The sequence below is a fragment of the Sus scrofa genome, chromosome 6 (genome assembly GCF_054392235.1).
Source record: "Sus scrofa isolate SSC_HxYL_T2T_F1_AM1 chromosome 6, Sscrofa_HxYL_maternal_Yorkshire_Landrace_v2.0, whole genome shotgun sequence".
Classification (NCBI taxonomy): Eukaryota; Metazoa; Chordata; class Mammalia; order Artiodactyla; family Suidae; genus Sus; species Sus scrofa.
This window is the reverse complement of record NC_139388.1, coordinates 96,633,866-96,648,976: the sequence shown is the minus strand read 5'-3', so window position 1 is coordinate 96,648,976 and position 15,111 is coordinate 96,633,866. Positions and strand designations below refer to the sequence as shown.

Below are 15,111 nucleotides of genomic sequence, written 5' to 3'. Positions count from 1 at the left end.
CCCACCAAGCTTATGCATAATGCAGTTTTCTGTAACAAAGACATTACTGAAATATAGAAACAAATTCTTTGAATTATAAAAAGTAACTGAAAATACATAATCATGGGGAGATCAAGCAGATAAATCAAAATCAGATACAGAATAACTGAGTAATATAATTAATAAAGTTGATTTAATAGATATCTATGGAACTTGTAGCCTCCAAACCAGAGAATAATCATTCTTTTCAAAAACCCAAAGAATATTTGAAAGTTGGCTCTAGATATATCTTACTCTATATGTAGTACTATAAAACTTCATAAATATATTTTAAAAACTTTATGTATACTTATGAAAGTTGGCTTCAAAGAAAATGTCTTTAAAATTCAGAAAGCTGAGGAGTTCCCATCGTGGCTCAGTGGAGACGAATGAATCTGACTAGCATCCATGAGGATGCAAGTATGATCCCTGGCCTCATTCAGTGGGTTAAGGATCCGGTGTTGCAGTGAGCTGTGGTGTAGGTCGCAGACATGCCTGGGATCTGGTGTTACTATGGCTGTGGCGCAGACCAGCAGCTACAGCTTCGATTCAACCCCTAGCCTGGGAACGCTCCATATGCCGTGGGTGTGGCCTTAAAAAAAAAAAAAAATTCAGAAAGCTGCAACCAAAATGTTGATCTTTGTCTTAGATAAGATTAGCCTGTCTAACGATACTCACAGCAGCAATAGAAGGCTTCTTCCCATCACCGGCTGGTGGATGAGTGACATCTGCTCCCAAAAAAATCACTGGTTGCTGGAACACAGAAGGTCTTAAACATATTTTTAAAAAGAGTTAGATAATTCATTTTTTTCATTATCTATTTTACTGTTTCATACTACTACAACACAACTGCCAGTTGCTGGCACGGCCTAGAGGAGGTCCTTTATTGAAAGCTTCATAGACCTGAACTACTGACAGCTTTATTCTCTTAATTCATGAATCCCTAGTAAGTGAAATAAAAGCTATCATAATGGGTATCCAATGTCTTATTCAGAGCCTTAGGCAGTGGTGCTGGTGGTTGCAAAGGGTCAACTGCTGCTAGCATTCTTCATAATAGGCATAAAATGATAAACTTCCTCATATTAACCTACCAATTTGTATCAATTTCTCTTTAATCTACTTACATTTTAAGCCAATGTAATCTCTCAAGGATATAAAGAATCATTAAATTATACTGGAAGGGATTATGGGAGTCTACTACTCCCCCTGCCTGCATTGACCTAAAGTACAAAATTTGAGTAACATGTATTTAAGAGTCATGAAGTAGCTAGTACTTCATTTAATTTTAAAACTGTATTATTTAAGGTTCAAATGACTGTTTCTCTTAGTTCTTGGAGCTGTTGATAAAATTCTAGATTGATCTCATTTATGAATATCATTTTACAGTTAATAGGGCTGGGAAATAGAGGCAGTATGGAAAAACAGGAAAAAAAAGAGCCTTTCTGTCAAATACACATAGGTCCATCCTTATTCTAATGCTTATTCATGGTGCATACTGATCAAGATATTTAACTTTTTAGAGCCCTCGTTGCTTCAGCTGTTGAAAGGAAATCAGTTGGTTCAATTCTCCAAACAGCCTCTTCCCCAGCACACTACTCCTAGGTCATCATGTCTCATACTTCCTGAGAGCTTTTGGACATGATGACAATCTAACAGTAATATCTGTTGTCTCACTGGCTGCAGAAGGAGTTGATACGGCTTACTTAACTGATTTACTTGATTGACATGCCTCCTCCACTAACCTCACCCTAAGCCCTTACTTTCTTCCCTCACTTTCTAGGTAGGTAGCCTCAAGATATGGGGTTGACTATCAATGAGGAAATTCTTGTGTTTCCCTCTGGCGCAGTGGAAACTAATCCGATTAGGAACCATGAGGTTGCAGGTTCGATCCCTGGCCTTGCTCATTGGGTTAAGGATCCGGCATTACCGTGAGCTGTGGTGTAGGTCATAGACGTGGTTCAGATCCTGCATTGCTGTGGATGTGGTGTAGGCTGGCAGCTCTAACTCCGATTAGACCTCTAACCTGGGAACCTCCATATGCTGCAGGTGTGGCCCTAAAGAAAAAAAAAAAAGATAAAAAAAAAAGAGAAAATTCTTCAAGTTGGGCTCTCCAGTGAGAAATAAACAAAGCTCTCAATACTTTCCACACAGAGAAGAGGTACTTTGCATACTAAATGAAAATGGAGGTGAGAGGGATTTTTCATAAAGGAATCTCTTTTTTTTTTTTTTTTTGTCTTTTTGCCATTTCTTGGGCCGCTCCCACAGCATATGGAGGTTCCCAGGCTAGGGGTCTAACTGGAGCTGTAGCCACGTCTGCGACCTACACCACAGCTCACAGCAACACCAGATCCTTAGCCCAGTGAGCAAGGGCAGGGATCGAACCCACAACCTCATGGTTCCTAGTCGGATTCGTTAACCACTGCGCCACGATGGCAACTCCCATAAAGGAATCTCTTAAATTTTGCCTATCAAACTTTTTGCCAAAATGACTACTTATCTCCCATGGCAGGAATCATCAAAGTTGTGTCTTACACAGATCTTAGATATGGCAATACATAGAAAAATTCAGATATGAAAAATAATGAATATTTTATTAGGTGATTAGCTTATCTTACCTTTGATGAGGTACAAGAATATTATTGATCCCTCCAAGTTTAACATTTATCTTTAGGCACAGATTTGAGAGAGTTTGAGGGGATGTTTTTATTACATTCTTGACTTGAACACATTGTGTGGCCATACCCAAAAGTGTATCTCCAACACGTTTCACCTCCGCTGTGAAATAAATACAAATACCTCTAGTTAGGAAAAAGGTCAAATTTTACTAAAAATTAAGCTGCTATGGAGTTCCCGTCGTGGCGCAGTGGTTAACGAATCCGACTAGGAACCATGAGGTTGCGGGTTCGATCCCTGCGCTTGCTCAGTGGGTTAACGATCCGGCGTTGCCGCGAGCTGTGGTGTAGGTTGCAGACGCGGCTCGGATCCCGCGTTGCTGTGGCTCTGGTGTAGGCCGGTGGCTACAGCTCCGATTGGACCCCTAGCCTGGGAACCTCCATATGCCGCGGGAGCGGCCCAAAGAAATAGCAAAAAAGACAAAAAAAAAAAAAAAAAAAAAATAAGCTGCTATGTATGTTTTCCCCTGTGAAATACATCAATATTTTACAGGATATCAAAAATTAAACCAATATTAAAACAACGTTATTAAAATTTAAAGTATACTGCCTTGAAGATTAGCTTAAGTACTTAGTGATTTTTTCCAGTTGTTTTCTTCATATAAAAAAACATTTTTGGAGTTCCCGTCGTGGCGCAGTGGTTAACGAATCCGACTAGGAACCATGAGGTTGCCGGTTCGGTCCCTGCCCTTGCTCAGTGGGTTAACGATCTGGCGTTGCCGTGAGCTGTGGTGTAGCTTGCAGACGCGGCTCGGATCCCGAGTTGCTGTGGCTCTGGCTGGCGTAGGCCGGCGGCTACAGCTCCGATTAGACCCCTAGCCTGGGAACCTCCATATGCCGCAGGAGCGGCCCAAGAAATAGCAACAATAACAACAACAACAACAACAACAACAACAACAAAAAGACCAAAAAAAAACAAAAAAAACAAAAAAAACAAAAACATTTTTGTTGGAGTTCCTATTGTGGCGCAATGGTTAACGAATCTGACTAGGAACCATGAGATTGTGGGTTTGGTCCCTGGCCTTGCTCAGTGGGTTAAGGATCCGGCATTGCCATGAGCTGTGGTGTAGGTTGCAGACGCGGCTCAGATTCCACGTTGCTGTGGCTGTGGTGTAGGCCGGCGGCTACAGCTCCGATTAGACCCCTAGCCTGGGAACCCCCATATGCCGCGGGAGCCGCCCTAGAAATGGCAAAAAGACAAAAAAAAAAAAAAAAAGTCATCACAAAAATAATATAATAAATGAAAATTTTCATATATAATCTCATTACTATTTAATTATACTCTTTTCCAGTAATTTCTCACTTGTATTATTTTAATAACACTATAATCATAGTATACTTACAGCTTTCAATCCTATTCTCCAAACTTTAATTTATAAATACAGAAGTAGTACAATATAAAAGCCTTTATCCTGTTCCTTTCCTTACCCTGTTTTCTGTCCCTTCCTTCCGCTGCAATTTTTTTAAATGACTTTTATATTTTCCGTTATAGTTGGTTTACAGTGTTCTGCCAATTTTCTACTGTACAGCAAAGTGACCCAGTCACATACACATATACACATTCTTTTTCTCACATTATCCTCCATCATGCTCCAAGATAAGTGACCAGATATAGTTCCCCAGGATCTCATTGCTTCCTCTTGCAATTTTAACTACCATGAAGACTTCAATGTATATAACGTCTTACATATATAACAAATTGAAAACACTTTAAAATAAAAATTGAGTGAGTTTCTGCTATGGTACAGTAGGTTAAGGATATGGCACTGCTGCAGCTGTGGTGTAGGCAGATTTGATCCCTGGCCTGGGAACTTCCATATACAATTGGCGGGGAGAGAAAAAAAATCAAAATTGAGACTATACTACATACTATTGTGCAACTTGTCATATTCACTTGATAATATATTATGTTCCAAATCTTTACATACATATATATATATATATATATATATATATCCCTTATTATTTATAACAGCAGTAGTTACTCTGTTTTTAAACACCATAAGGTATCTAATCATTCATACACTGACATATTTTTGGCCTATTCCAGGTTGTTTTTTTGTCTTTTTAGGGCTGCACCTGGAGCATATGGAGGTTCCCAGTCTAGGGGTTGACTCAAAGCTGCAACTGCTGGCCTATGCCACAGCCATAGCAACGTGGGATCCGAGCTGTGTTTGCAACCTACACCACAGCTCATAGCAATGCTGGATCCTTAACCCACTGAGTGAGGCCAGGGATGGAACCCGTGTCCTCATGGATACTAGTCAGATTCATTTTCGCTGAGCCACGATGGGAACTCCTGTTGCACGTTTTCATTATTTCAAACAATGCTTTGAATAACACTTGTATATTTACTTTGTATAACTACAGCTTCAGGAATCAGAGGTATAGATACTTAACATTTTTATAGATACTGACAAACTGCGCCCCCCCCTCACTGAAAAGATTTATTCATTCATTCAACAAATATTTAATGTCCATCTAATCATGCTAGTACTGTGTGAAGCTCAGTACAATGATGAGTTAAGATAGCTATCGTTCTTGGAGTTACCTTGTGGAACAGTGGGTTAAGGAGCCAGCACTATCACTGCAGTGGCCCAGGTTGCTGCGTGGCATGGGTTCAGTCTCTGGCCAGGGAACTTCCACATGCCATATGTACAGCCAAAAAAAGGGGTGGGGAGAAACACTGTTTTTGGCCTCAGAGAGCTTATTGTCTAGTCAGAGAAAGAGGTATTAATTAAATAACCTCAAATTTAACCTTACAACTATGAACAACACAGAGGGGTACACGGTGTCATAACACAATAATAGTGAGAGAATTTGACCTTGTCAGGGAAGTCAGGCAAAGCTTCCCCAAGGAAGGGATGTCTGAAACTAAAATTCAAAAGAAGAATGTGCATTTATTTGGTGAAGGGTGGAAAGTGGGTTAATGAGAGACAGTACAGGTAGAAGGATAAGGATGAAAACAGAGTTCCTGTGGGGAAAAAAACAAAGCGAGATGAATTCTGAAGAGGTAGGAAGTCATGGATTAGAACATGTAAACCCTAGGAAGATAATCCTACTTATCAATTTTTATCACTTGTATAATGAAAAACTACTGAAGTGGGAGCGATAGGGAAGGGGATAAAATCAGACTTGTCTTTCAGAAATACAACTCTGAACGTTGGCTATAGCACCAACAGGTAAAACACTTCCATCCTCATAACAAAAAAAGCTGAACGAACTGAAAATAAATGACTTGTCTTGGTCTTCGATCCATCAGAGAACTAAGGTAACAGCAAACTGCCGCCCCCCAAAACAAAATTATAGCCAAGATCAGCTTATCAGAAGCAAAAGCTGATGAAGCCAGTAACTGCAGAAACAATTACAGGGTAACTTCTATAACTCAACAAGAAAAAAGCCAAACAATCCAAATAAAAACAACCAAAGGACTTAAATAGATAGTCTCTGAAGAAGATGTACAAGTGGCTAATAAACACCTGAAAAGATGTTCCATAGCACCAGTCATTAGGGAAATGCAAATCAAAACCACAAGATACTGCTTAACACCCACTAAGCTTAGCTAAAATAAAATAAATAAGTAACAAGTACTGGCAAGAATGTAGAGAAATAAGAACCTTGTACATTGCTGATAGTAATGCAAAATGGTGTGGATTCGGTGGAAAGCAGTTAAGCCTCAAAAAAACTACAATTATTATACGATTCAGTACTTTCACTTCTGGGACTATACCCCCAAAAAGTGAAAGGAAGGACTGGAGCTATATATTCATGTTCAAAGCAGCAATATTCACAAAAGCCCAGAGGTAGAGGTAATCCAAGTGCCCAGATAAGATGAATAGATAAATAAAATGTATATATACATACAACGGGATATCTTTTTTTTTTGGCTGCCCCACAGCATATGGAGCTCCCAGGCCAGGGATCAGATCTGAGCTGCAGTTGTGACCTAAGGGGCATCTGCGGCAACGCTGGATCCTTAACCCACTATGCTGGGCCGGGGACTGAACTCGCATCCCAGCGCTCTGAAGATACCTGCTGGTCCTGTTGCACCATAGCAGGAGCTTACAATGGAATATTATTCAGACTTAAAAGGAAGAAAAATCTGACATAGACAAACTGTGAGGACATTATGCTAAATGAAATAAACCAGTCATCAAAGGACAAATACTATGTGGTTCATTTTTATGAGGTAACTAGAATAGTCAAATTCATAGAGACAGAAGGAAGAATACAGATTTCTAGGGGCTGGGGAAAGGAGAGGAGGGAGTTACTGCAGAGTTTCAGTTTGAGATAATGAAAAAGCTCTGGAGATGGATAGTGGTGATGACTGTACAAAAGTGTGAATGTATTTAATGCCACTGAACTGTACACTTGTTAAAATGGCAAATTTTATGTTTTATATATATTTTGCCACAAAAGGGGGAATAAAATTCTGATACATGCCACAACATAGGCAAACCTTGAGGATATTACTCTAAGTGAAATAAACCAGAAACAAAAGGATTTGCATTGTATGATTTCATTTATATGAGTTACTAGAATAAGTAAATTCATAGAGACGGAAGGTAGAATAGAGGCTACTAGGGGTTGGTGGATGGAGATGGGAAGTTATTGTTTAATGGGTACACTTCTGTTTGAGTTGATGAAAAAGTTCTAGAAATGGACAGTGGTGATGTTTGAACAATGCTCTAAATGTACTTAATACCACTGAATTGTGTACTTAAAAATGGTTAAAATCGTAAAATTTAAGTTATGTATATTTTACCACACATAGACACAAAATCTTGTTAACAAATAGTCAACTGAGGAACACACCCATGAAAACGGTGCATCAGATTTTTTTTTTTTTTTTTTTTTTTTGCTTTTTAGGGCTGCACTTGTGGCATATGGAAGTTTCCAGGCTAGTGGTCAAATCGGAGCTACAGCTGCTGGCCTACACCACAGCCGCAGCAATGCCAAATTCTTAACCCACTAAGCAAGGCCAGGGATCGAACCCTCAACCTCACGGTTCCTAATCAGATTTGTTTCTGCTGTGCCACGATGGGAACTCCTTTTTTTTTTTTTTTTTTTTTTTTAAATGCTGCCTTGAAGCATATGGAAGTTCCTGGGCTAGGGGTCAAATCAGAGCTGCAATTGCAGCTTATGCCACAGCCACAGCAACTCAGGATCTGAGACCCATCTGTGACCTATGCTGCAGCTTGTGGCAATGCCAGATCCTTAATCCACTGAGCAAGACCAGAAATTGAACCCACATCCTCACAGACACTATGTTGGGTTCTTTGCCTGCTGAGCCACAATGGGAACTCCAAAAGAGTACATCAGAAGGAATGAAAACTACAATCAAAATCTGACACCAGGGAGTTCCCGTTGTGGCTCAATGAGTTAAGAACCTGCTATAAAATTGGGTTGTGATGATCGTTGTACAACTATAAGTGTAATAAAATTCATTGAGTAATTTAAAAAAAAAAAAGAAAGAAAGAAGGAAAAATAAAAAAGAACCTGACTAGTATCCATGAGGATGCAGGTTCAATCCTTGGCCTTGCTCAGTAGGTTAAAGCATCTGGCATTGCCCTGAGCTGTGCTGTAGGTCGTAGATGCAGCTTGGATCTGGTGTTGCTATGGCTGTGGTGTAGGCTGGCAGCTGTAGCTCTGATTCAACCCCTAACCTTGGAACTTTCATATGCTGCAGGTGTGGCCCTAAAAACCAAAAAAAAAAAAAAAAGAAAGAAAGAAAGAAAAAAAAAAAGACACCAATTGATTGATTTAAGGAAGGTGTCACTGATACCAACACACCAACATAAGACAAATATAGGAGATCCCAGGGCTCTGGCAAAAGAGGGCTGAAATACAGGTAGCTACACTTAAGAAACAAAAATTAAATTTAAAAAGCGGCAAATAATGAAAGTTTTCTATGAGGAAAATAAATGGGATGATGGCTATAAAGGGGTTGTTTCTGAAAATAAGAATTTCAGAATGATTTAACACTTGAAACTATGTGAGTGGATAATTTGATTTATAAGCAAAGATAAACAAGTAAGTTTTTAAAAGTGATGGGGAAATACCTTCTCACACAAATAAAAAAAAAAAAACCTAAGACAGTAGACTTGCCTTGCAAGAAATGATAAAAGATATTTTTCAGAGAGAAGGAAAATTTATATAGTCCAAATTTACATTTAAAAAAGGAAGGTAAGAGAAGAAATAAATAAATAAAAGTAAAATAAAAGCTTTCACTTTCTTATTCTTTTTTCTTTCTTTCTTTCTTTTTTTTTAGGGCTGAAGGTGCAGCATACGGAAATTCCTAGGCTACGGGTTTAATCGGAGCTACAGCTGCTGGCCTCCGTCCCAGCCATAGCAACTCCAGATCTGAGCTGCAACTGCAACCTACACCACAGCTCACAGCAATGCCAGATCCTTAACCCAATGATCGAGGCCAGGGATCATACCCACATCCTTATGGGTACTAGTCTGGTTCGTTACTACTGAGCCACAATAGGAACTCCTACTTTCTTATTCTTAATTGAACAGATAACTGCTCAAAACAATAATAGCAACAATGTATTGAGAGGTTATACCTTATGAATAGGTGAAATGAATGACAGCAAAAATGTAAAGGACAGGAGGGAGGAATTGGGAATACTTTGCTATAAGGTTATACTTTGTGAAGTGATATAGAATTATTGAAAGTGAACTTAGATTTGTTGTAAATGTATACTGCAAAATCTAGGGAAGCCAACAAAATTTTTTAAAAAGTATAACTGATATAAGAGAAGAAAGAAAATGAAATATGTAAAATGCTCATTTAACACCATAAAAAAGGGAGTTCCCTTCATGGCTTAGTAGTTAACAAACCCAACTAGGATCCGTGAGGATGCAGGTTCCATTCTTGGCCTTGCTCATGGTGTTACCATGAGGTATGGTGTAGGTTGTAGACACAGCTCAGATCCCACATTGCTGTGGATGTGGCAAAGGCCAGCAGCTGTGGCTCTGATTTGACCCCTAGGCAGGGGGAATCTTCATGTGCCACAGATGTGGCCCTAAAAAGACAATAAATAAATAAATAAAACCAGAAAAAAAGGAGTTCCCGCTGTGGTGCAACAGGATCAGCAGTGTCTTGGGAGCACTGGGATGCAGGTTCAATGCCTGGCTCAGTGGGTTAAGGATCCAGTATCGCCACAATCTGCTGCAGAGGTCACAGCTATAGCTGTGGTGTAGGCTAGTGACTACAGCTCTGATTCAACCCCTAGCCTGGGAACTTCCATATGCCATATATGCGACCCTAAAAAGCAAAAAATAAAAATAAAAAATAAAAAAGTAAAGTGATACGGAAAGATATATCATGCTAACACCAAGGAAAAGAAAACTAGAGTTACTATATTATTTTTACAGGGAAGTAAATTTCAGAACTAGGAAAATCATCAGGAGTAAAGGTGAAAGGGCTAATTTTTTAAGAAGACAGGACAGTCTTTAACACATGCAACTAAGAAAAGAATGCCAAGATAAATAAGGCAAAAACTGATAGAACTGCAAGGAGAAATAGACAAATCTACTATTGTAGTGGAGTGCCTGACAGATCCAGCAGGCAGAAAATCAATAAGGATATGGTGGACTTGAACAGTACTATCAATCAACTGACTCTACGAGTAATTTATAGAATACCCACTCAATAACAGCAGAACACACATTCTTCTCTAGCTCATATGGAACATTCATCAAGAAAGACCACATTCTGATCCATAACACACCTTAACAAATTTCAAAGAATAGAAATCATAGAAAGTATTGTCTCAGACCACAATGGAATTAAACTAGAAATCAGTAATGGAAAGATAGCCATGAAATCCCAAAATATGCATATATTAAACTACATAATTCTATGTAACATGAAAATGAAATATAACTTATCAAAATTAGTGGGATGCAGTGAAAGCAGTACTTACAGAAAAATTTATGATACTGAATGCATAGAAGATCAATCTAAAATCAATAATCTATGTTTCTATCTTAGGAAAATAGAGAAAGAAGAACAATACAGACCTAGGACAAGCAGAAGGAAAAAATATTAGTAATTAGAACAGAAATCAATGAACTTTAAAATAAGAAATCAACAGAGAAAATCAAGGAAACCATAAAAGCTGGTCCTTTGAAAATATCTTTGAAATTGATAAACCTCTAGTGTGAGTAATCAAGAAAAAAAGAGAAGACACAAATTATTAATATCAGAAATGAAAATAGGGTCATTGGTCCAAGGATATTTAAAGGATAATAAAAGAATATCTAGGCCCACAAATTTGTTGAATTACATGAAGCAGACCAATTCCTTGAATGATACTACCAAATCTCATGCAGAAGAAATACATTATCTGAACAGGCCTGTATTATGGAAATTGCATCAATAATTAATAACTTTCCAAAAAAAGAAAAGGCCCAGATAGTTTCACTGGTGAAATCTACCAAACATTCAAGGAAGAAATACTAATTTTCTACTATCTCTTCCAGAAAAGAGAAGCAGAGGAAATACATCCTAACTGATTCTGAGGCCAAAATTACCCTAATACCCAAACCAGAAAAAGACATTACAAGAAAGGAAAACTATAGATCAGTATCTCTCATGAACACAGATGTAAAAATCTTCAACAAAAGATTAGTAAATTAGATTACATAATGACAAGGTGGGATTTACCCTAGGCACATGAGGCTGGGTAAACATTAAAAAATCAATTAATCAGGAGTTCCCATCGTGGCTCAATGGAACTAATCTGACTAGTATTCATGAGGATGCATGTTCGATCCCTGGCCTCACTCAGAGGGTTAGGGATCTGGTGTTGCCTTAAGCTGTGCTGTAGGCCAGTGGCTACAGCTCCAATTCGACCCCTAGCCTGAGAACCTCCATATGCCACAGGTGAGGCCCTAAAAAGACAAATAACCCCCCCCACAAAACCCCCAAATCAATTAATCAATCATATTAAGAGGAAAAAAAAGAAAAATCATATGATCATATCAATAGATACAGAAAAGAATTTGGCGTGGGGGAAAAACTGTAATTGTAATGTATACATGTAAGGATAACCTGACCCCCTTGCTGTACAGTGGGAAAATAAAAAAAAAAAAAAAAAAAAAAAAAAAACAGAAAAGAATTTGGCAAACTCCATCACTCATTCATAATACAAACTCTCAGCATGCTAGGATTAGAGGGAACTTCCTCAACTTGATAAGAAACAACTGTAGAAAGTCGATAGCTAACATCATGTTTTACTGTTGAGAAACTAGATATTTTACTCCTAAGGTTAGAAACACTGCAAGGATGTCTCCTCCCACTACTGCTATTCCACTTCATACTGGAAGTCTAAGCTAACGCAAGAAAGAGATATAAGGAGTTCCCGTCGTGGCACAGTGGTTAACAAATCCGACTAGGAACCATGAGGTTGCGGGTTCGGTCCCTGCCCTTGCTCAGTGGGTTAACTATCCGGCGTTGCCGTGAGCTGTGGTGTAGGTTGCAGACGCGGCTCGGATCCCGCATTGCTGTGGCTCTGGAGTAGGCCGGTGGTTACAGCTCCGATTCAACCCCTAGCGTGGGAACCTCCATATGCCGCAGGAGCGGCCCCAGAAATAGCAACAACAACAACAACAACAACAATAATGCCGCGGGAGCGGCCCAAGAAATAGCAACAACAACAACAACAACAATAACAACAACAACAAAAGACAAAAAAAAAAAATTAAATTAAAAACACAACACCGTTAACACTAGCATTAAAAGAAAAAACCAGTATACTTAGACATAAATCTAAATGAGGAAAACTATAAACCTCTGACAAAAGAAATCAAAAGAAGCTTTTTTTTTTTTTTTTGTCTTTTTGCTATTTCTTTGGGCCACTTCCGCGGCATATGGAGGTTCCCAGGCTACGAATTGGAGCTGTAGCCACCAGCCTATGCCAGAGCCACATCAACACGGGATCCGAGCTGCGTCTGCAACCTACACCATAGCTCACGGCAACGCCAGATCCTTAACCCACTGAGCAAGGGCAGGGATCAAACCCTCAAACTCATGGTTCCTAGTCAGATTCGTTAACCATTGCGCCACAATAGGAACTCCAAAAGAAGCTTTGAACAGAGAGATATTCTATGTTCAAGAACAGAAGACTTTAAACATTGTTAATTGTCAGAGTTCCTGTTGTGGTGCAGCAGAAATGAATCTGACTAGTATCCCTGAGGATGTGGATTTGATCCCTGGCCCCGAACAGTGGGTTAAGAATCCAGTGTTGCTGTGAGCTGTGGTGTAGGTCACAGATGCGGCTTGGATCTTGCATTGCTGTGGCTGTGACATAGGCCTGCAGCTGCAGCTGCCATTCAACCCCTAACCTGGGAACTTCCATATGCCGCCAGTGCAGCCCTAAAAAAAGATATAGAGAGGCAAAAGAGCTATTAGCTAACAAAATAGGGAAGAAGAAGAACAAAATAGAGAACTGACACAATCTGACTTCAAGCCTTTAAAGCTACATTAATCAAGATTGTGTGGTGTTAGCAAATGAACTCATATATACACCAATGGAACAAAGTAGAGTCCACAAATAGCTTCACACAAATACAGTCAATCAATCTTTGAGAAAGTGGCAAAGGCGATTTAATGGAGAAAGATAATCTTTCCAATAAATTGTGCTAAAGCAACTGGAAACCACATGTAAAAAAAAAAATCTAGACACAGATCTTATACTTTTCACAAAAATTAAGTCAAAATGGATCATAAACCTATATACAAAAAGGAAAACTATAAAACTACTAGAAGATAACACAGAAGAAAATTTAGATTACCTCTGGTTTGGCAATGGGTTTTTAACTATAATACCGAAAACGATCTGAGAAAGAAAAAATTGATGACTTTATTAAAGTTGAAAACCTGTGCTCAATGAAAGAAACTGTTAAGGGAAGAGAAGCCACAGCCTGGGAGGAAATATTTGCAAACTATGTATCTGATAAAGAACTTGTATCCAAGCATACAAAGAACTCTTAAAACTGAACAATAAGGAAACATACACACCAAATAAAAAAATGAGCAAAAGATTAGAATAGACATTTCATTGAAGATATATAGATGGCAAAAAGTACACAAAAAGCTGCTCAATATTATGTGTTATTAAGGAACTGCAAACTAAAATAGTAATAAGAAACTACTACACAACTATTAGAATTGCTAAATTCAAAAAAACTGACAATACCAAATGCTGACAAGGATGCAGAGCAATATCATTGCTGAAGGGGATACAAAATTATACAGCCACCTTGGAAGATAATTTGGCAGGCTTACCATTGGATAAAGCAATTGCGCTCCTGGTTATCTGCCAAATTGAGTTGGAAACATAACCACACAAAAACTTGCACATGAATGTTGGTAGCAGCATTATTCATAACTGCCAAAAACTGAAAGCAATCAAAATGTCCTTCAAGAGGTAAACGTACACAAACTGTAGTACATTCATACAATATAAAATTACCCAGCATTAAAAAGAAATGACTTAGGGGTTCCTGCTGTGGCGCAGGGGAAACGAATCTGACTAGGAACCATGAGGTTACATGTTCGAGCCCTGGCTTCGCTCAGTGAGTTTAGGATCCAGCGTTGCCGTGAGCTGTGGTGTAAGGTTGCAGATGTGGCTCAGCTCTGGCATTGCTGTGGCTGTGGCGTAGACTGGCCACTGTAGCTCTGATTAGACCCCTAGCCTGGGAACCTCCATATGCTGCAGGTTCGGCCCTAAAGAGCAAAAAGAAAGAAAGAAAGAAATGACTTATTGGAGTTCCCTTTGTGGCTCAGTGGTAATAAACCCAACTAGTATCCATGAAGACACGGGTTTGATCCCTGGCCTTGCACAGGGGGTCAAGGATCCAGTGTTGCTCTGAGCTGCAGTGTACGTCACAGATGTGGTCAGGATCCTGCATTGCTGTGGCTGTGGTATACGCCAGCAGCTGCAGCCCTGATTCAACCCCTAACCTGGGGACCTCCATATGCTGCAAGTGTGGCCCTAAAAAGGAAAAAAAAAAAAAAAAAAAAAAAAAAAAAAAAAAAAAAGAAATGACTTTTCAAGTCTCAAAAAGACATGGTGGAATCCTAAATATTGCTAAGTGAAAAAAAGCCAATCAGAAAAGAGTATATATGGTACAATTCCAACTATACAATATTTTAAAAAAGGCAAAACTATGGAGACATTAAAAAGGCCAGTGGTTGTCAGGGGTTTGAAGAGATGAGATAAAAAGGTGGAGCACAGGGAATTTTTAGAGCAGTGAAACTACTCTTTGATAATGTAATAGTAGCTACATGACATTATGCACTTGTCAAAACCCATAGACCTGTATATACAAAGAGTAGCTCTTAATGCAAACAGTGGACAGTAAGTTAATAACTGTTGACAATAGGTTAGTAATAGTTTATCAA

The 15,111-nt window shown here is 38.9% G+C and overlaps 1 protein-coding gene and 1 long non-coding RNA gene across 2 annotated transcripts in view; both read right to left on the bottom strand.

Moving 5' to 3' along the window:
* Positions 1-15,111, bottom strand: part of AGO3 (argonaute RISC catalytic component 3) — a gene marked incomplete at its 5' end in the record, with an annotated part of 109,430 nt that overhangs the window by 23,329 nt on the left and 70,990 nt on the right. Inside the window, 2 exon segments of the mRNA NM_001194974.1 lie at positions 697-787; positions 2,634-2,793. Coding sequence (NP_001181903.1) covers positions 697-787; positions 2,634-2,793 — 251 coding nt within the window.
* On the bottom strand, positions 7,742-14,736 carry LOC146402672 (uncharacterized). Its single transcript, XR_014807458.1, has 3 exons — positions 13,058-14,736; positions 9,171-11,574; positions 7,742-7,976 (listed from the first exon to the last, which is right to left on the bottom strand). It is a non-coding gene; the product is annotated as an uncharacterized LOC146402672 (long non-coding RNA).